Raw genomic sequence first — 21,236 nt, 5'->3', positions numbered from 1 at the left:
TGAAAACACTTAGCAAGAGAAACAGTAACCAAAGCACTCCTAAATTGCTTAATAACTTGTTCCTGATATTGATAATGGGATAAAAAAGCATGCTGCATATTAAATTATTACTTTATTAAGATACTCACAGGAAACCGCTAGCATCTCAGACATTTCGGCTTGCTGCTTAGAGTACCATTTTGAGCTCTCAGGTGTTAAGCATGAAAATGCTTTAAAATTTCAAACAGCCATTAAAGCTGCTTTTCTCAACAATTTTTGAATTTTTTATTGGAGCCTCTTGTATTTTTGTTCCCAGAGTAGAAGTGGGAGTTAGCATACATAAAAATTCACACTATTTTTAAAGGCATATCTTGAGGAGGAAAACTGCATTTTGCCTGCTATACTTAAGAAGAGAATTGTGTATTAAGTTTTACTCACTGCACCTGCTCAATCCTGTAGAATCAGTAGTTTGTGTAGTAAAGTCATTATTGTGTGGCTGAGGACATGAAGAGAAGTGGCTGCATGGGTTTAACCAAAGGAATAATGTGATATGTACATGTCCCCCCCAAAAAAAAAAAAACTTATTTTGCTTCTCTGAGCTCAGATGAAGCTTTGCAAGGTAGAAAGCAACCGTCATTAACAATGGGCAAGCACTTTTAATCTGAAAATCAAGGGCAAGTAAATATACTTCTCAGAGCCATTTTTTACTAATTCAACTTTCCACAAGAACAAGTAAAATCACCTTAAAAGGGTATTGTGGGGATGGAAGCAAAGGCAGAGTAGGACTTGCTGAAGTTATACTGCCTACATTACACTTCCTTTTAACTCAGGGCCAGACAAAGGGGCACTCATCACTTTCATTTAGTATTTTGTGAAGATGTAAGTGAAGGACACCTAAGCCTAGGAGGACACCTAGTATTCAACAGTACTGGCAATCTTTGCTCCATATGAAGTCAATGGCAAATGCAGCTGCTCAGAATAGATGTAAATTAGACCACCACAACAGCGTTTTTTCCTGGTACGTCTAATTACTGCTGAAGGAGATACACGGGAGACAATAATGTCTGCCAGAGTCTGACTTGACTGGGAATAGAGAGTCCTGGGACAGGTTCGCTACAGTTTGCCTGTAAAATAGCAGCACAACTTGCCAGATGTAGATAAGGAAAGTCAGAACTTACCATTCTTACATAAAATTACATAATCTTATCAATAATATGACGTACATAGCAGCATTACCCCAACAGGTCCCTCACAGCTGGATTCAATGAATACTGAGAAAAGGTTTTCAACTGAGGTTATACTCCAAGCATACATGCAGCTCATCCTTTCAAGCAGTACTCTGTCACTGTATATATATAGGGCTCTTTCCTTCCCCCAAGCCAAATAAACTAGGAAAGCCAAAACATTTTTTATTATAGTACATACTTCAAGCTGTGTCTACTTGAGGGTGCTGCCAGTACAGAATGGAAACCCTGTCACACCATTATGGCATGTACTGGCCAAGGAGTCTAGTCTGTATCTGGTTAAGAAGAGCTGCTGCTTACTGGCAGCTAGTCAAGTTGCTTATGTTAGCTTGGTGGCAAGAGCCAGTACTCAATTCTCACATGTTCGGTATCCTCCAAGTATGACACACGCAGTGTATGTGTCCCACTCTTTTATATAATAAACATGTCACAACGTAAAAGAGGGAGAGGGAGAGAAAAAGATCACAGTTATATTTATATCATTGGTTTCTGCTTACCACAAGTCCTAGCACAAGGGTACGCACTCTCTCCCCAATCTCTGGTGAAATGTCATTGCCAAACTGCTGTAAGGTTGTAAGAAATCTCTTCAGTTTGCTGAGTTGCCTAGCTCCACAAGCTGGCGGTAACTGCTGGTTAGCCAGAGAAGAGGAAGAGGAAGAGGATGGCCCATTGCTAAAGCCATTAGGAGGAGATGGAGCTCCATTTAACGCTGTTGGTGAATGGCTAGTGCCATTGGTTACTGAAAGAAAAAGAAGGGAGGATAAAATAGAAAGAGAGGGGAAAAGAGAGAGGGAGAAGACAGAAGGGAAAATCCGTCAGCTTACGTTTTCTGTGCTTGACCTCAAAATTAATTATGTTGCATGATCAAAGATAATTAGCCTTTTGACAGAGTGACACTCGGCAGTTCGTTTCTACTTCACAGTAGCTGGTACCAAGCTGCATGTGGATTGGAACTAACAGCAGCTGCGAGTAACGCAACACCCCCCCCTCCCCCCGAGTGCTTCTGGACCTGAAAAATCAAGTATCATCTGAATACCAGTCAGAGGATTAAAAAGAGAGAGAGCGCACAAGCGCCAGCACATATCTGACTGAAAATAAAAAAAATTGCTTTTTGGGGTGGAAAAAATGTACAGACATATTTCATGAAGCCTCAGTTTATCTCTGAATATTTTTACTGGTGTTTTGTACACACAACTGACAGCTGTGTTTATAAAACAGGACTTTCACGTTTTAGCCTTACACCACCCAATGAGCAGGCTATTTTTTTCTGATCCACATTTCCTTGCTGCTAACATATGGAACACACTAAGTCATTTGTGCAGGTACAAACTGTGCCATGTTCACTGTGGACTGAAGCCTTTTTAGTCTTGCAGCTAGGATAGCAGGCCTTAGGAGACAGAGAAGACTTCAGGAGAAGCCTTCTCAGAGACCTCCTGGGAGACTGTGAGCAGATCACTCACCTTTGGATGTGTCAATACAGTATCTCTAAAACAGCCAGGAAACTGTTTCCCTTCTGTTGTGGGAATAACTGTATCTAAAGCAATAAGCATTCAAAATTTATGACAAACAGGTTTTGGCAGCCATTTTAATTTGCTCCGGAAAGGAAGACAGAATCCGGCTGAGGACATCTTTTCCCACACAGGTTAGCTGAAACAGGATCAGTCAGACATACTCTGCTAAAGTCACTCAAGTCTGACTAGCTCAAATGGTAGAGAAGGCAAGAAAGAAGATCACTCCCTACAAATATGAATGAACTGATTCAGTCCCAGATATGCGCACCCAGCACACGGCTGTGCCCAGCATCCAGTCCAGCTCAGCTGGCCGTTATCCTGAAGAAATTTGCTGACTTCTGTTCAAAATTGTCACTCAGATTCCAGCCTTCAAAGAGATCCCATGTTTTAATATTATCACTCACTTACACAACTCCCTCATCTCCTCCAAAACACAGAGAGACCTGGATGTATCCCAAAAACCATAAAAAATAAGGGACTGTCCTACTATCAGAAAGACAGAGCAATAGGTTCTCTCTAAATAGCTCTATCACTAGGCCTTTAGCAATAGCTATGCTAAAGTTCCTTACTGCTTAAAAGCATATCCATAAAGAACTCCCCGTGTTCAATGACTGACTCTTCGAAGCCAAACATCCCTTTCTTGTTGTAACTTTCTCCAAAAGTCATCTTTATTTTTAGATAGCAAGTCCTACTACTATATTTAATTGACTATCACAATCCTCTTAAAGGAGCTTTTGCCCAAGTGACTGAAGTTCCGTTCTGTGGGCGCTACAGAAAACGGCTATCTGAATCCTACCTATTTTGTTGTTGTTTTTTATCCTACTTTTTCGTTCCTCACTCTAGTTGTGTGGCCTGGGGAAACAAGAGATGGAGAAAGTAGAAACAGGAAAAAGATGGCCTGAAGAAGTTCAGCTCCATGTGTAACTCCAAGTTATGCTCTCTGAGCACTGTAGTGGAGTGATATATCTGAGTAAACAAACATCACCATTGCAGGGGACTTGTACAGACAAATATGATCATACCATGAACCTAGTAAATGAAGATGAGGAAGAACAAGAATATGCCACGCTCTAACATGACTGAATACAACAACTGAGCCCCTGTTGCTGGACTGTCCTAAGCAGAAGGTTTATGGACCATAATCAGGAAAGCATAGAATAGCAGAGTTCATGACCTAGGATAAGTATGAGGAGGAGAAAGGCAGGCAAAATTTCACCCACAACAAGAAACATTAAGAAGTACTTCTAAAGTGTAACTTTTCTAAACAGAATTAAAAAAAAAAATTAAGTTCAACTCCTACTAAGATCTTTACTTCTTTCTTTTTAATGTCTGAGTCTGCCAACTGGCAAAGACATCTACACTATTTTAGAAAATACAGCTATGTTATTAACAAAAATAATTTAGCATTTAAAAATTTAAAAGCTATTTAAAAATTCAAAAAACTAATATGTTTTACAGTTTAACAGTCTAAAATAAAACAAGTATATTCTTGACCAGGAAAAAAAGTATGCTCCTTCTTAGCCTACAGGCACTCTTAATAATAAGTGCACAGACACTTAAAAAGAAGTGACTGCTTACTATGTAAATTGGAACTGCTGTGGCTAAACTCCAAAATCTGACAACTTAAAAGACATTTAAAATTAGTAAAAGACTTCATATAAACAACCCCCCCAAAAACAGCTGTGGTTCACATATCTTTCAAAGTGTAGAACCCAATCAATTAGTCAAACATCCAGAAATTTTATATTTACACTGAGAACTGCAAGAGTGATTAAAGAAAATCTTTGTCCTATTCCTTTTATTATTGCCAAAAGGCATCTTAAATTGTGCAAGATGCCTCATTCTGAAAAAACATATTCTGTAAGACCCTTACCCTACAAAAATCTAGCAACTATTTAACTTTGGACTAGAACAGCTCCTAGGACGATTCAGGTGCTGAAATTAAGAAAAACACAAATCTTGCCAGAATCGGGGACACCTAGTTTAAATTTGAGTTTATGCAAAGAATTGGCACAAACTTTCCTCACTACATTCCTGTGTAAATCTTCGGAACACCGTTCCCTGGGATAAATGGCACAAAGGCCTCTAGCTGGCCCTCTGCATAGAGGTGAAGTTCAAATAAGTGCCTCGTATCAGACAGTAAAGGACTAAAAAGACATAGGCAAGACAAACAGAAGATGCTGTAGTCATGCTGTTTAGGCATATGTATTCTACTGTTCTAAAAATATTTTATCTAAGATGTGAAATGTAAACACATTCCTATGTTTATACTATTACAAGGCAACATAAAAGAGACCAAAAAAAATTGCTGTTAAATCTTAGTAAGAGAGATGTGAATTGTTTCATGACTGTGGAAAAGAGTAGTCCAGACAACTTGCCAAATTCAAATCTCAGTTACATAGATACAAATGCAGAGCAGCTCCATCAAGATCATTAGTTTACATCAGATGCCTTTACATCAGTAAACCAAGACAGAGGTCCAGACCTTACTGATTCAGACAAGTGGTCCTGGACTAGAAATTTCAAGATAAAACACTAGAAGGCATATATTTGGGGGTTTGTATCAAAATTAGTTAGAAATTACATAGCACAAATCATAATTCTTTATTCAGTCATTAGTGATCCCACTAACAGGTTTTTTTTTCTATAAATAATCCTCAGTCTAAAAATATAAACAAATGCAAAATCCCCAAAGAGTTACTATGAAAGCTGCTATATAAAAGGAAATAGGATCCTTTAAAGAGAGTGAGAGAATGGCATAAGAGCTGAGAAGAAAGTTTTCTGTAGTTCTAAGAGAGGGACTGATCTGAGCCATTAGTACATGGGAGGTTAGTGATCACTGTTCTTTGACACTGCAGCCAAGCCATCAAGGAAATTACAACTCTAAACTAAATGTCTTAACAGATTAAGATGCATTAATCTGCTGTGCTCTTAGTTTTGCTTAATTGCTTTATTGCAATATAATCAAATGCTGCTCCAGCCACACCATACTGGTTTCCCTGCACACATTTTGTTTCTTACATACAAAAAGAATCAAAAAATACAGAACAAAAGGAAGAAAATAAAGTCTAATTACACGTTGTGGGCGTGAATGAACTGGTTCGTGGAGCTCCTTGGGTAGTGGGAGGAGGTGGCATGGTCGGAGGCGTCAGCCTGGATTGTGTCTTCACATCCACAGGTGAGTCTGGCATTGTGGAATGCTTCTCAGTGCGATCTGTAACACACCACAGGAACACACTGCTTTATTTCCCCACATACATCCGTTCTGAAGAAAAAAAAGGTTAAAAAGCTAATGCAGGAAGCATGCCATTTTGGCATCTGCTGCACAAGATTACACCTGATTATCTACGCCAGGGTGTTCTTTCAAAATTACATCATCTAAACCTTACTTAAGAAGGCGCAACACAGATGGTAAGACCTCATTTGTAGCGGTGCTGCATTATCTTTTGTTTTTATTTCTAGCATGTGCAGATGCTACCTCCAAGCACTCCTGGAGCTGCAACAATGCCACCTCACTTCAAGGCTCTAACATTAGCCAGAAGGAAAAAAGAGACAAAGAGACAGGAAGGTAATAAATCCTCTTACAATAACTCTAGTACAACTAAAAGCTGAAGCTGTTTAGTATAGGTGAGATATCGGCTGAAGCCAGCTCTTTTCACGTCTCTTCTTTGCAACACCTGCTGCCCTCTCTACTATTTGCCTTTCCAACTCTAAGGAGATACCCCCCATCGAACACCGTGCGTCTCCTGGATCGCTTCACCACCGTACCCCTGGATATTTTTACATTCAGGAGAAGAGTAAACACCAAAATGCCAAAATGGTAAATCAACTGCCACACATACATACCAATTAACTTTTTTTAAAAAAACATAGCATTGTCAAATATCTTGGTTAATACTTTTACACACAACGTTAATTTTCAAAACCTGCAAAACAAATAGAAATATAACCCCCTCCCCAAAAAAAAAAAAAGTGAAGAAAACCTGACAGTCCTCTTGCAACTAAAGCTGTGAAGATGCAAGGTATTTGACACAGAAGCTAAAGAAGCATCTGCCTTCCCAAGCATTTTTTAAACCTCTATGTTAAAACAGAAGGAAAAATAGGGGGAAAAACAACAAACTTATTATTTCATTTATCAAAAATGGGCAAAACATGACATCGTTTGCCAGCTGAAAGCCAAATTAAGTCTTTCTTTGTCCTACTAGGAGTTTAGTGAGCCATCTTGAGTAAAGATGTAATCCAGTTTGGCTTTTAACGGGCATCAGTTAAATTCTTTCATCATTTTATTTTTATGGGAGGGGGCAGTATTTGTTTTACACACTGTCCTGTAAAGTCTCCACAACTCTATTAACTCATTTTGCAAAGCAATGAACTGTCAGGACTAGTGGTAAGTATACAAATCTGTGTTTTTTAATTCAGGACAACAGCAAAGTCAGTAAACTCTACAGCTCAACTGTTAGAAGTGTATTCCTTGTTCTTACTAACAAAATACAAAGTTTACTAAAACAAATACAAAATTTGACTTGAGAGACAAAGAAATTACAAGCAATGCATACATTTTATAAAGAAAGAATTGATTTTAAAGCTCCTCAAAATGCTTAATTATCAGAACACTTAATAAGCAGAATTTTGCAGGGAGGAAGAGGAGAAGAGGCAAAAAATAATAATGTATAGCATATCCCAATCTTTAACTGCTTAAAACTGAGGAATTATGACACAGACATAGTAAACTACTGCAGTTATAAAAGCCTTCATAGAACAGCAGAAGATGGTTCATTTTTCAAGGTAAAGGAGTCATTTCATATAGAATTTAAAGATAGGTTTGGGGAAGATAAGCAGTAAAACAACACAAGAACTGTATGAGGGGAATACAGTTACAGTAGTACAGGCTTTGTAGTGTTGATTGAAAGTTAATAAATCTCAGTGGGATAGGGAACAGCATCTAAAATGACTCACTTAAATATTACGGCTTCTACAGACAGGTGAAGTTTGATTTGCAAATCAAGCAACAGTAAACTATTACATGCTGGAAAACAAAAGCAAGTTTTGAAAAGTATTCTGCAAAAATTCCTTTCCACATTGCTATACTAAACCATTTAAATCTATATCCGCAACAAGCCACTCATTTAATATAAAGAACTACAAAAACTAGCCTTGAAATGTTAATTGCTTCCTTAATAGCTGAATTCATCTTGCACTCACCTCAACCAACCTCAGCAACAAGGGAATAAATAGCTTTCAGCTCATGTTGCAACAGAGGGAAAGAGGCACAGCAGTGAGCCCAAGCCCTCCTAAATAAAGGCAAATATTTCTGCCATGCCAAGAAAGGAGAGAGAAAGGGAGGCTTGCCAGAGCTGGTGGGGAGATAACAGTGGGAACTGCTGGTCCATCTGGCTTTCATTCTGCTAACACTCACATTGAACTGTTAGGGAAGGCAGTCCAGGTACACAGATTTGAAGCATGTGGGAGCGCAGACACAGGCAGAGAGGAGATGGAGGTGGGTGGAAGAGAAGAGTGCGAGAAATCGAACTGCACTAACAGCCTGCTGCTCACACTGAGCAGGCACAGTCTGTATCCTCCAATTCGACTGCTGCTAACTAAAAGCGATCCTGATCCTCTGACCAACCACAGCTCGCTCTCCTCCGCTGCTCCCCTGCTTCGCTTCATTTCAAAGTTCAGGTTTGATCAGAAATGAACTCAGATTGGAGGGAAAACTTTTCAAGAAAGCTGTCTAGATTTTGTTACTTAAATTGAACACTATGGTGGGAAATTATCTGTTGGTGTTGCCCTCCAATTTTAGATTTTCATTCTACTGTGACCTGCTTTTTATTTACTAGAACAGTGTCTACAAGCTGATTTGCAGATCACTAAATTTACCCATACGGACCTCTATACTTTTCCTATCTACTGACATTAGGCTTGATTTACATAATTACCTTTCATGCACCTCTTTAAAAAAAAAAAAAAAAAAAAAAACTCTACAGACTGCTGCAGACTGCTGCCTTTTGATTAGCCTCTCTGCCTCACAAAGCCATGAAAACCACTACACAACTCTACGTTCTTAGGCAGACGGGTTTATCTCTAGTTGTCCAGAAGCTCTCTAGCACTGCTTTCCACAAGGAGACATAAGGCTCCTTTCAAGTACACCTCAAAACACTTCTGGCCAGGGTACAAGATTATCTTGTCAGAGTCAAGGCCTTCCTTGGGAAAAAAAGGGGGTTTTGAATTAGTACAACGTAAAATGCAAAGCTCTCCCATGTGCTTGGAGGACACACTACAAGCACTAAGACACAACCCAGGAGAATGGCCCTCTCTGCTGCAGGCTTTCGCTTCTGACCGTCTAATAGCAAAACTCCTGCAGGAGCCAGCCTGCTGTTATGCTACTATTTCTCTGCTCTCTACCTCTCCTGTAGATTCCCAAACTCCTAAGGAAGCTACTGGGCTTGCAGCACGCGCGTACAGCGGCTGCTCACCCACCTCTGTCCCATGCCTGCAAACTTACAGAATCTCAAAAGGTCTACTTTTAAGAGATGATGTCTCAAAGGATGGAGTGAGGCTGGTGGGGACCGAGCACAAAGCAGAGCCATGGCTGAGAAAGCGCTACCGGTTCTCGCGATCTTAAGTCATAAAGCTTGTCATGTCTGATCTTTAAAATCTTTAAAATCCAGCTTCCACAAACGATTATTTTTTAATTAAAAAAAAAAAAGTTTCACCTCTAACTACTGAAAAAGAGCCTGAAAATATGAGAGCTAAAAGCAAAATGGTGTTTAAGCTGTGTGCATGGGCCAAGTTTCCTTAAACTACACTATTCCATGAGGGGTCTAATGTATAGATATTTTTCACACAAACTCTCTGTGGACATTTAGCTACCTATACATTCAGAGGTGATGAGGGTTTTGGAGGGGAAGAAAGAATTCTTTAAGAGGAAAAAAAACATCATTTATTTGTGAAATCCTGCCTGTGCAATATTTCATGTAGATTTGCTCTAGTTTTATAAAACAGGTTCACATACCTTGAGCTTTGCCTGAAATTTGCAAGAAAAGCCAGAAAACATCCAAAAACCGTTCAACTTCTTGAATGTCAATAATTTTTACATTTTTGTATAAAAATCTCCCCATTTGCAAAGCTGATACCCTTCTGTTGGAATCTGACATTTAAACAACAGTCCTGAATTATTAGAGACAGACAAGAAGTTTTATACAGACCATATCACACACCCTCACACACTTCAGAGTGCAGGCTATGTATAGAGAGAGTAACTTCTTTCAGGTGCAAAGATTTCTTCTACAAAATCCTTCTAAACAGTGACAGAGCTGGGATGCTTAGTTCAATTCTGACCAAATGGGGCTGCAACCCAGAGCTCCTCCAAAACTAAAGGGAAGTGGAGACATCTGCAATTCATTCTTCACTGTTCACTGCAATCAATCCAGGATGGAGATAGATGGTGAAATAATGGGTTAGTCCTAATCCACATACACAACCCTCTGGTGCAGTGAGAGACTTAGAATAAATTCAGAAAATATGTTTCAACTATGCAGAAATCTATTGCATTTGCTTTGGGTTATATTTAAAAAAAACTGAAATATACATTCTTGAATCTGCTTTAAAGCAAAGAGTAAAGAACTGTGATTTTAACCACAAAAGTACTTTGCTCCATTTTAAATTAAAGAATGTTGTAAACCCAACATTAAATTATGATATTTCTTCTGTGGATTTCTCAGTCCATGAAACTATACTGTTCTTGTCATGCATTCAATTTTTACAGTAGGAGTAATTTTTATCACTGTATTTAGCTGTTAGGTGAACACTGATATTTACCGTATACACAGCCAACTTCTGAAAACAAATACGGAAAAGACTGGAAGTAAAATGTGCAAGAGCAAGAAAGGGGCAAAAAGAGATGTGCATGTATTCAAACTGATTTACTTTACATCCTGTATCCTAAATGATTTACTCCATTTTTAAAACAAGGCGGTCTTTCATATATGGCAACATTTCAGCTCATGTGGCATGCTTCCAAGTCTAACGCATCAAGGAAAGCTGATGTATGGAACAAAATATGGAATATATAAATACTTTATTGATACCATTTCAATAGCCAATTCAATGTCAAGCACTTCTAGAAGTGGTGTGTTTTCAATTTCCTTTTTTAAATGAAAAAAAAGTATGGTATAATATGCTCTGGCATTTATTTTATTTCTAGTTAGTGCAAATAGTTCCAGATGTATATTCAGGCATGAAAGATTTTTTAAAGATACTCTATGTTGACTGTACAGTACTTACTACTTTTCTGCCAACTCACTAAAAATAAAAATAAAAACTCCCAAATTAAGAGATCCCATTGTCTTGTTTCCTTTAAACTCACAGAAACTAACGTACAAACTCTACATATGACACACAGGATTAGAACCTCACCCCACCTCCCAAGTTATATAAATGGAGCCTAAATCTGTGGGACTTAATACTGATTGTTATTACCAAGATGGCATTGGTCTAAAACAGTATTTTGATTATTTGGGGAATGATAGCACGGAATTTGCAAGCAGGATTTTGAGTCACAGCAGTGATGAACTGGAAGACAGAAACCCACAAGTCCACTGAAGAGGCAAAATTACATAGCTCTTTCATCCATCATGTTATCATGCTATAGTCAATGAATAACCTGCCCTCCTTTAAATTTTCATTTGAAGTTTGTAAGCGAGATATCTACCCAGCAAGCAGTTTGCCCACAGTTGCAATGCAATGTCTGTGATGACCCAGAACTCCTACCAGGGCTGTCATTGCCTAGAGCATGGCAATGAAATGAGGATGGGAGAGGAATGCCTCAGATCAGGTTTACAGGGAACTGTGTTACACGGCGTCAGCCTTAGCTGACAAGGATTTGCTTGAGAATGTGTGGTATTAGCTTAACACTGCATAGCCAACCCGCCCCAGTCTCTACATTCCTGTGAAAAGCTGAAAGTCCTACAATGCAGCCATAAAATACAACTTTCAGACAACACCGCTGCAGACTCTCTTCCAGTAAAGCATGCTTCAAACTTGTTTGAGACTGGTTCAGCCTTCATTTCATTCATTTCTTTTGACTTTAATAAATAAAGAATCTAAACACCATGGGTCTTTTTGTGCTACAAACAACTGACCACAAAGAGACATAATATAGAGGAAACTTTTTAAGAGCGCCAGACGCATTCACACTATCAGCGTAGAAACAAAACATCACCCAGTTGCCAGTTCTCTGGTGGAGAATTTCTACTCCCAACACAATTCTCAGAACAGCAATATCAAGAAGTAAGTAGCTCACACATTCAGACTCAGTCTCTCGCTACAAAACACGACCCCTGCAGGTTTTATCCCTGAGGAAGGAGTATGTATGTGAGGCAAGTGGTAGAAGTCAGCAACCAAGTTTGCAAGATGACATAACATTTTGCTACACCTTTAGCACTATGGACATGAAGCTCATACAGCACAGATGACCCTTTTGCAAGAGCAACGCAACAGCTTTGCACAATCTTATCCTGGTTCTTCTCTGTTCAGACAGTTGAACATTTCATATCACCAAGTATTCTTGAAAATAGATGAGAGCCCATTCAGTTTATCCATTTTTTTCTTATTTTATATGCAGAAGCTAGCAGAAATTCTGCATCTTAGGAGTTCACTAAACTTATCTCGGACTATGTTATCACAGACTTTCTTCAGATGTGCTAAAAAAAGCAAGAAGAAAAATGCAATTTCTGCTCTGCCTCTCAAAAGCTCAAAAGGGTTTTAGTGATACTGTCTCCCAGTTCTGCTATGAAGAATTTGTGGATTATGTAAAAGAAGTGAATGATGGACTATGCTTTGGGTCATATCTTTGATTCGTAATGGAATCTTGACTGGTCATACTGTCATGACAACCAACAGACAAAGCAAAACCACTATTTTTAGTTCCAATTGTAGAATAAGAACATGTTTTGAATAGTTACAAATTTTAATCCTTAAAGGGTTCTGATTGTCAAAAAAAAAAAAAAAAAAAAGTGGTCGTGACTTAGCAATTGAAAGCCAGATAGTTACACATATTACGAAATAAGTAATGGTTAGTCCCACCTCAGAGTAGAGACAAAAATGTTAAGGCTTTCTTTGAACATATTATTTTCTCCTGAAAGAAATAAACTTGTCTTACCATACAATTTCATATAAAAAATGGAAAATGAATTAGAAAAAGGATTTGTTTTACCTCTCAATTAACAAGCTAACATGTTTTGACAGTTTCAAAACTTTCATAAATTCATTTTTAGGTATTTAATAATTAAAAACTTAATCCTGTCAGAATTGTGCTTTTTTTGATGACTCTTTTCCCCTTCTTCCTCCCTGAGCTTGTGAATTTTGCTATGTAATACTGCTTTAAAATACAAAGTAAGCTAGGGAAGAAGGAACTGTATTCATTCTAAAGCTAGACCAGCTATCACCATAACAGCTTATAAAACATTTCAGCGGGAACAGACAAGCAAAATAAGGGCCAAATTGTGACAGCTGCTCTACATTTCAATAAGCCCACAAAAAATAAAGCCTACAAATTCCCTTGTCATAGCTGAATAAATACCAGTTGGCTTGTACTGAAGGTGAAGACAATGCAGATTTATTCTAAATATCCTACCATGCATCATAAAAATGTGTATAAATATATGCATGTTTAACTAATGTAATTAATAAGCAAATACTCCCACAATCATTATTTAAATATTGTTTTCCAAAACATTGTTTCCTGGATCTTTTCTACTTGTTGTTGCTGACAGGCTCCCTAAGTAAGAACTATGTGTTTTAAGTGATTTTCTTCTATGTAACAGAAACTATTACTACTATTGCAAGAATATGTTCACCAAACATTTGAGGTCCAGATCAGATGAAGAAGAGGTGCACACTGTCTGCAGCATGCAAAAGTAAAGGTCTTAATACAATCAGAGCAAGAGTTTGCCAAATCCACTCCCCGGTCTCTCGCACGAGGTAGGGAGGCGACAGTTCCTCCACAGAATCACGGACTAGGTGGAAATGGAAGGGGCCTCAGGAGATGGCCTGTTCCAAGCTCCCTACTCAAGCATGGTCACCTACAGCAGCTTGTCCAAGACCCTGGCTTTTGAGTATCTCCACGGATGGGAACTCCACAACCTCTCTGGGCAATCTGTTCAGTGTTCAATCACCTCCTACATTAGCAAATATGCCCTTCACTTCTCCTATGTTTATAAAGGAAACCACTGAGCAGTTTTGAGATGAGGGCTTCACAAAGTCTCACCTACCAGTAATTCATTTCCTTTTTGCACTAACGTTGGTCAAAGACCTACCCTTGTCAGGATTGCATGTTATTTGATAAACTACAGATGAATTTAGAGTGATATTTAAGAAAGTTAAATGTCATCAGCATCAAATTAGTATTGTTTGTACACTCTTACATACTGAACCATACATAGTATGCATGACATTCCCACTAGCAGTGAAAAAGGAATAAAACACTTTCTATTCCAATACTGATTATGGTTTCCAGGCTAGGTCTCTAAAAGGCTTTTTTATAAATATGTTTTAATCCTTTTAATCCAAAGTTTATAAGGTTCTAAATTAACAGTAAATAGTTTGTCACACACAGTTAAAAGTCTGAAGTAAAAAATATGAACCCCTATTTTTCAATTCACTCATGCAATATTAAAACTAGAGTGTAATACATAGCTGCACTCATTTTAGAAAGTCCTGAGAAAGTACTGATACCAGGCTTCTATTAGATTTAAATAGAAATGAAATCTCTCATACAATTTCAGAGTAGATAAAATAATCTAAAATAAGTTATTTAGATTCAGGACAACATTAGGTGTTAAATTATTCTGCCAGTGAAAAGTTACTATGGCTGCACATTTAAAAGCCATCATTTATATTTCTAAAGAATGTCAGAAGTCCTTTAAGCTCATAAAATTCATATTTAGGGGTAGGAGGTGACACTTTTACATGGTTAGACATCTGAAAAGATGATATAGGGGCTACTGAGAAGGTAATGGATATACATCTCAGTCTGTTTATTTAAGTAGAAAAATTCAGCAATGCGCTTTATCAAAGCAGCTTATGAATGCAGAAGTCATGATCCTGTAAAGCCTGATGTTGGCTGCTCTAAGAAAAACAACTCCACACCTTGTGGACCGAGCTCTAAAATTCCCATTTTATCAGATTGCACCATTTCTGCCACCTAAGAACCTAATTTTTTGCTATGATATTTCAAGGAATTTAAAGTTTGTTCTATTATGCCAAATGTGTAGGCGTGGAGAGCAAAACCTTATCCAAAAGGCAGAGAGGACAGGCAGTCAAAGTATAAATTTCCTCTCAACAGCAGATGACATTGCGACTCCAAAAAGGCTGCCTCGCTTCCTCCATCTAACAAAGAAGGGAGAGCTAAATTAGGAGACTAGACTCCCTACATAATCAGTGAAAAGAAGGAAGAGTTAGAGCCTCTGATTTGTTAATTCCTAAGGCCGCTCCATCAGATGGGATGGACATCCCCGTACAACTGTAGATCTGTTGCCTCTTGAAAAACAGAGGCGTTCAGACTGCTCTAATAGCGTGGGACAAGTCGGTGTACATGCGAATCGCTGATGCTCATCTAGATGCATTCAGTCTCTAAGCATACTGATTTCTTGATCTATATTCAGCCAACCAGGCAGGTATTAATCTACCAGTGAAAAATACATGCTGAAGCATATTTTCTCCCAGAAACCCTCAGGTGCTGCCATTGCTGCTCTTTTGGCTACCAGCGATGGAGAAACGAAACTGCACTGTTTTTCCCTATGCCAGGATTACACACTGACAGCCTCTAAGTAGTGCAATTTATTACCCTAATCAGTACTTCGACATTTGTGGAAATACACACTTTGGAAGACTATCATTTCACATCATCAAATGATGCCATTAAAGACATCTTGTGTTTACATGACTGACTGTCTAGACAGAGTGCGAGAAAATACTCATTATTAGTTACAAGTCAATTCCTGCTGCATGTCACACCAACTGTGCTTTATTTTGGGCACTGGATCACACCTGAAAGCAGCACTGGTGGGTGGAAGGAAAGGGGAGAAATTCTCCGAAAGTTCACATGAAATTAAGGCTCTCCATCTCAAACACTTTCTTAGATGAGAAGGCAATACTTATTTTCAAATGAACTTGCAAGCAAAGCGAATTCGCAAAAGCAAAGTGTGTATTTCAGATCTGTTGTCCGGCCCTAACGCATCACATGCATACTTAATTGTTAAAATGAATTAAGTACGTAGAGGAAGGTGGAAAGGGAAAAAAGTTATGTATGTTATGTATGTATGTATGTATGTGGAAAACCAGAGTAACACCCCTCTAAAGTCACTGAAGCCACACAAATCTCCATTGGCCCAGAATCAGGTTACCTTACCCAAGAAGAGAGGTGCTGGGTCAGCTTTTTAGGCCCCGATCCCAGAAAAGACTCAGGAATATGTTCCTAACTTGAGATGTGCAAATGACTGTAGGAGAACTAATGAGACGACTCACAGGGCAAACAATTATGCACATCTTTTCCAGACCTTTAAACCATCACAGGAGGCATCACAGGTGAATAATAAACCTTAAAACTTCCTTCTTGCAAAGCATCTTTCCATGCTTTGGAATTTTAAATAACAGACAGCAAAAATGCACAGGAAAAAAATCAACAATTATTAAAGAAACTATAGAAAATATGAGCAAAATTTTACACAATTTTGGATATTGTAAGTATTGCCATGCTTGGCAGTTGTACAAAACATGCTTTATTTCATGGTCAGAAGATTTAAATGGAAGGTATTTCTTTTTTTACAACGAATACCAAAAAGCAAAGGTTTCTAGATTTCTGGAACCTATCTTCATTTTCATTAAGCCAGCTACACCGCTATTCCAACATAACAATTTAACATTGACCTTTTTCGATCTGTACCACTTTTGTGTCTTGCTTTATATATGTATGCGTGTATATATATACATATACACACACACACACACACACACACACACACACACACACACATATGCCTACATATTTATACGTACTTTTAATCAAGTTAGACTTATTTGACTTTGTATATAAAAATATTTTTATGAATGTCAATTTTTCTTAAATTCTGCTTCAGAGAAAATGTAAGAAATAATCTTCAATGACGCTGAAGGGAGTGTTAAATGGAGGGGAAACTGCAGGGCTGGAAGTCAGACACCGGAGAGAAACCACTCAATGCTACAAGTGCAAGAGAAATATTGACAAAGTAAAGCAGCCTGGTGCATTTGAACTCCAAACGCTCGATGTGAATGCACTTAATCCTCGGTAATATGGTAAGTTTTCTTGCACATGTTATCCTTATGAAAAGCAGATTTAACTCTCTCTATGCTGTGGCAACAGAGGTGTCCTGACCACACGCATGGCCTACAGTCCTGTCCACAGCCCCCCTTGGGCTACTCACAGATGCATCTTTTGCCTCACTGAGAAGTAGATTAAGCAGAAGAAAGGTCTTTTTGGGGGGAGAGAAAAAATAAAAAAGACAGCAAAAATATACAACAGGGAAAAAAAATCTCCAGTAGAGCACAGCATGATTGAGAGGGCAGCACAGGCTCTGTCTTCATGTGGTGGGAACAGTCTCAGGACTCATTTCAGCAGTCCACAGATGACATTCAAGTATAAGATGAAACAGTATACCTTAGAAACAATGTCTGAGAAAATACTTCGGCTAACTTCCACTGGAATTTTTTTAAGGGTGCTCTTGACCACTAGAGGGAGCCGATATTGTGTCATGCACATGCCAAAAACCTCACTTCCAGGGCTGAAAATTAAAAGTAAATGGTAATGTACTCACAAAGTAGAAGGAAGATACTTCAAGAAAATTTCTTTCCAATATCTTTTGAAAGTTAACCTCAAACATGCAATAAATGAGGGAAAGCTTATGATACTATGTAACAATAACTATGTACTTATACATTAGTAAATACAATTCCGTATCTGCAGTACCAAACAGATTGCAAGTAATTCTCTCGAAACTTTGTCTATAAAAATTTCTTCCTCAGAATAACTGCAAATTTTTAGATGCAGCTTTGGTTAGTATTGACTACAACAAGAGTACATATCTACCCCACACAAACAAGTCAGATACTTTCTTCCCTTTAATCCAGATAACACTCCTACTTACTCCTGCTTTGGAGCTGGTTTTCTATAGGAAATACTCAGAAAGTGAAATGCAGCGTGCAGCACATCAGACACCTGTGTGCCTACAATCACAAGCACTATATCCAGTTACAAGAATCTAGATCACGTACATAAAACTGTAGAGCTGTGATAGTATGTGAATTTTAAAACATGCTACCAAAATGTAATACCATTTCTTTCTAGCATCACGCCACAAAGAACAAAACATGAACTGAGATTTTCTTTGTATCTGTAGTCAGTCAACAAGATTAGACCGCAAGCAGAAATAAAAGAGAAAAAAATACTAGGGTAGCTCACAGATCTTTATAAGCATCCTGCTGCCACCAAACACATATTAAGAAAGTAAAATCCCAATGGTGAGACAACTCAAATGCATAGCAAGACAATTAATTCACCGCGATCACCTGTGAGGACATATTTCTTTGAAGTGTCCACTTGGAATAGAAGATGTAAAAAAATCTCTGTATTTGTCTGGTAGGCTTTAAACTGCCTGGGACATGAAGAAATAGAGTTGCTGAACTGCAACAACTATGTAAGGCAAATTCCAGAATTATGAAAGAAAAAAAGAAAAATCAGAGTACTTGGATGAAATGCTAAGCAGTTAACAAGAAAAGTCATTCACCAAGTGAATTCCTATTCATTATCTTTTTCATAATTATTGCAACAGACCAAGTAGCTTCAGTACCTGTGCATACAAATGACCTATTAGTAACTTAACAGATCATTTCCAAAGATGATTATGAGCTGACTTACAAAGCTACTTGGTTTTGCACATATTTCTTTTCAATGCCAACAATCTGTCCAAAATTAAGATAAAATGCATTTCCCCAAGAAAAAGTGGAAATAAATTTTTAGAAACTAAAACCATCTTCAGAAGGCATGAGGTGGTGAACACAGCTGAATTATATGCAGTGGTTTTCAGAGCTGAAATGTTAAAACATTTGCTTTTGCCTCTGCTATGGTGTCAAGAGAATGGAAAGAAGACGAGGCACTAATTATATGTTAGAGCTCTCACAATGCCATATACTATAATTATATGATGATGACAGTAACAGTGAAAAAGTCTGAGGTCAGATAGAGGATAAAGAACACAGTAGGTTATAAGGGTGGACATCTGCTATGGCTCACGGTATGATCAGCAGAAAAGTGTGAGGTGATAAAGAAACCCGGACCAACTCTTGGAGTACTTAGTGTACCCCCACTGGCCCAGGCATCAGTTTGGTAAAGGGAGCTGTTTGTGTTTTCACTCTAACCAAAAGGGAGGGCAGCAAAGAACAGGAGCCTAGACATGTTGCTACCTCATTTACTGAGGAACTTAAGAAACTATGAGAGATACAGGAACAGATCCTGGCACTCTTAGTATAAATGGCTTGGGCACATTATAAAGAAGTTAACTGAAGCAAATCCAGAACGCATTCACTTAAAAGTACACAGGGAAAAAAGGTGAGAGCAAGCATACTAAGCTCCAGCCAGGGGGGAACAAGAGAAATACAAGGTTACATTCATTACCAAATAGATAAAATTGAAAGAAATACTACAAAAAAATCTTCAATCTTAATTGAAAAAAAACCAAAATTCTGGCAATCAAGAAATAGCTGCAGTACTGGCGTATCTTGGGTTTAAGTCTGTCTTAATGATTGAGAAAGAAATTGCAGAGGATAAAATTTCAGGAAAAAAAATGATCCTAGGAATATGTACATAATTTTTTAAAGGAAGGGGTGAAATGAAAAATGGGAACCTGGTACTTACTGTTCTTCCTTTTTTTCTTCTAGCACAAAAATGGATCTCAGGGATATCTTAACATACTTTTATTTCTTCTAACAACCTCAAACATTGAAAAGAATTGAAGTGAGAAAGTACGACTTCCTTGCTTCTGTAGAAGGCCAAGAGTCTTCTCATTTATTACTCTCCAACGTTTTTTTTTTTAATTCCCTCCTTCTAACTTTCTCTTTTTTCCCCATCTCAAATATAGACTTCAAACACATGCCTGCATCATGTTATGTCACACTGGAACATAATGCTGAACTTCACTTGTGATTATTTATCTAAAACCTTTGTTTTCTTTCACACTGTGCATTTTGCTGCACTGCATCTACTGATAGTTACTCCCAAGCCTTCAACCTGTCATGTCAAAGAAGCTGATGTAAAAGAGCCCAAGTAGAGTTTACTGTCGGTTTGTAGTAAGAGTAAAATGATAAATCTTTGCAACTGAAAGCCAGCTGCTTCATTGTTAACTCTGATTCCTCCCTCCCTTCCTTTCACATTCTAGCTCGCATACAGCTGTAATAAATGTGGCTCTTCTCACAAGCCGTGCAGATGTTAACAGTTCTGTAGGACACCGAGAAACATTTCAAGAATCTTGTAAGTGCTGACTAAACTTGCTTGAATTACCCACACTACCTCCTCCACGTTCCTATTCATTAACATTAGCCTTCTTGAATGTTTTAAGAAAAAAATATATAATTAGAGTTTAAGCAAAGACATTAATATCTAGGTCTAAATGCACTCTCAATAAACAGGGAATGTATTAAGCCGTCAGACAACAGATACTCAGATAATGAAACAAAAGAAGTCAAGTTTCTCTTTGTCAAGATGACTAATGCATTTTTCATTTCTTATCCATGCAAGATGGCTAAATGACTGCCTGAAAATATGTATTTACAAAAGTCACGGCTGGATATATTTGAAAGAAAGGATCAAAAGTACAGCAAGAACTTTTTTTTTTTCTAGTAATCAAGTAGATTAATTCTAAATTAGAGTGAAGCAGTTCAAAGTGCTACCTAGTCCATTTTTATTAGTTATATTAGTATGACAGTCATACACTTTAAAGATTAAGCTAAAGCCTCAAACCACAGTCAGTTCTGGGCAGAAACCAGAGTCCAGCTGTGCAGGTAGAGGACTAGATAGGAAATGCATTCATTAAGCAGGCCTCTACTATAGCTGCTGTTTTAATATTCTTTCCTCTTAAGTACAAAGCTCCTTTTTTTTGAAGTAGAATTCTTAAAAACTCGTAAAGCAGTTTAGAAGTAGTCACCAGAAAGGCAAATGCGACTTGTATTTGAACATTACTCCAGACACTTGAAAATCCCACATCAAATAACCTACCCTGTATGTAAACTTCACACCTTCTAAACCTACCAGAAAGAGGACTGCGGAGTATTTCACAGCACTGAGCCATAAAAGGATTCACGATCTTTGACAAGTTCAGAAACAAAATGTACAGCTCAAGAATCGCTACGGTGTAATTTTTAGATTGTCTCCAATCAAATGTCAGTCTTAATAGGGTTTCAAAGAGGACAGAGTAGG

At 38.0% G+C, this 21,236-nt stretch overlaps 1 protein-coding gene across 4 annotated transcripts in view; it reads right to left on the bottom strand.

The window, feature by feature from the left end:
• RUNX1T1 (RUNX1 partner transcriptional co-repressor 1) overlaps positions 1-21,236 on the bottom strand; it is a 114,899-nt gene that overhangs the window by 46,522 nt on the left and 47,141 nt on the right. For 3 of the 4 annotated variants that reach the window (XM_062570522.1, XM_062570523.1, XM_062570521.1), the window contains 2 exons: positions 5,811-5,948; positions 1,721-1,962 (listed from right to left, as the gene is read on the bottom strand). In XM_062570522.1, the coding sequence (XP_062426506.1) occupies positions 1,721-1,962; positions 5,811-5,948 (380 nt within the window). Of the gene's footprint in view, positions 1-1,720; positions 1,963-5,810; positions 5,949-7,936; positions 7,975-21,236 lie in introns of those variants that run through there. The other variant, XM_062570524.1, reaches the window with a different exon arrangement.

The sequence above is a fragment of the Rhea pennata genome, chromosome 2 (assembly GCF_028389875.1).
Source record: "Rhea pennata isolate bPtePen1 chromosome 2, bPtePen1.pri, whole genome shotgun sequence".
Taxonomy (NCBI): domain Eukaryota; kingdom Metazoa; phylum Chordata; class Aves; order Rheiformes; family Rheidae; genus Rhea; species Rhea pennata.
The sequence above is the reverse complement of the archived record's forward strand: the minus strand, read 5'-3'. Positions and strand labels throughout refer to the sequence as shown.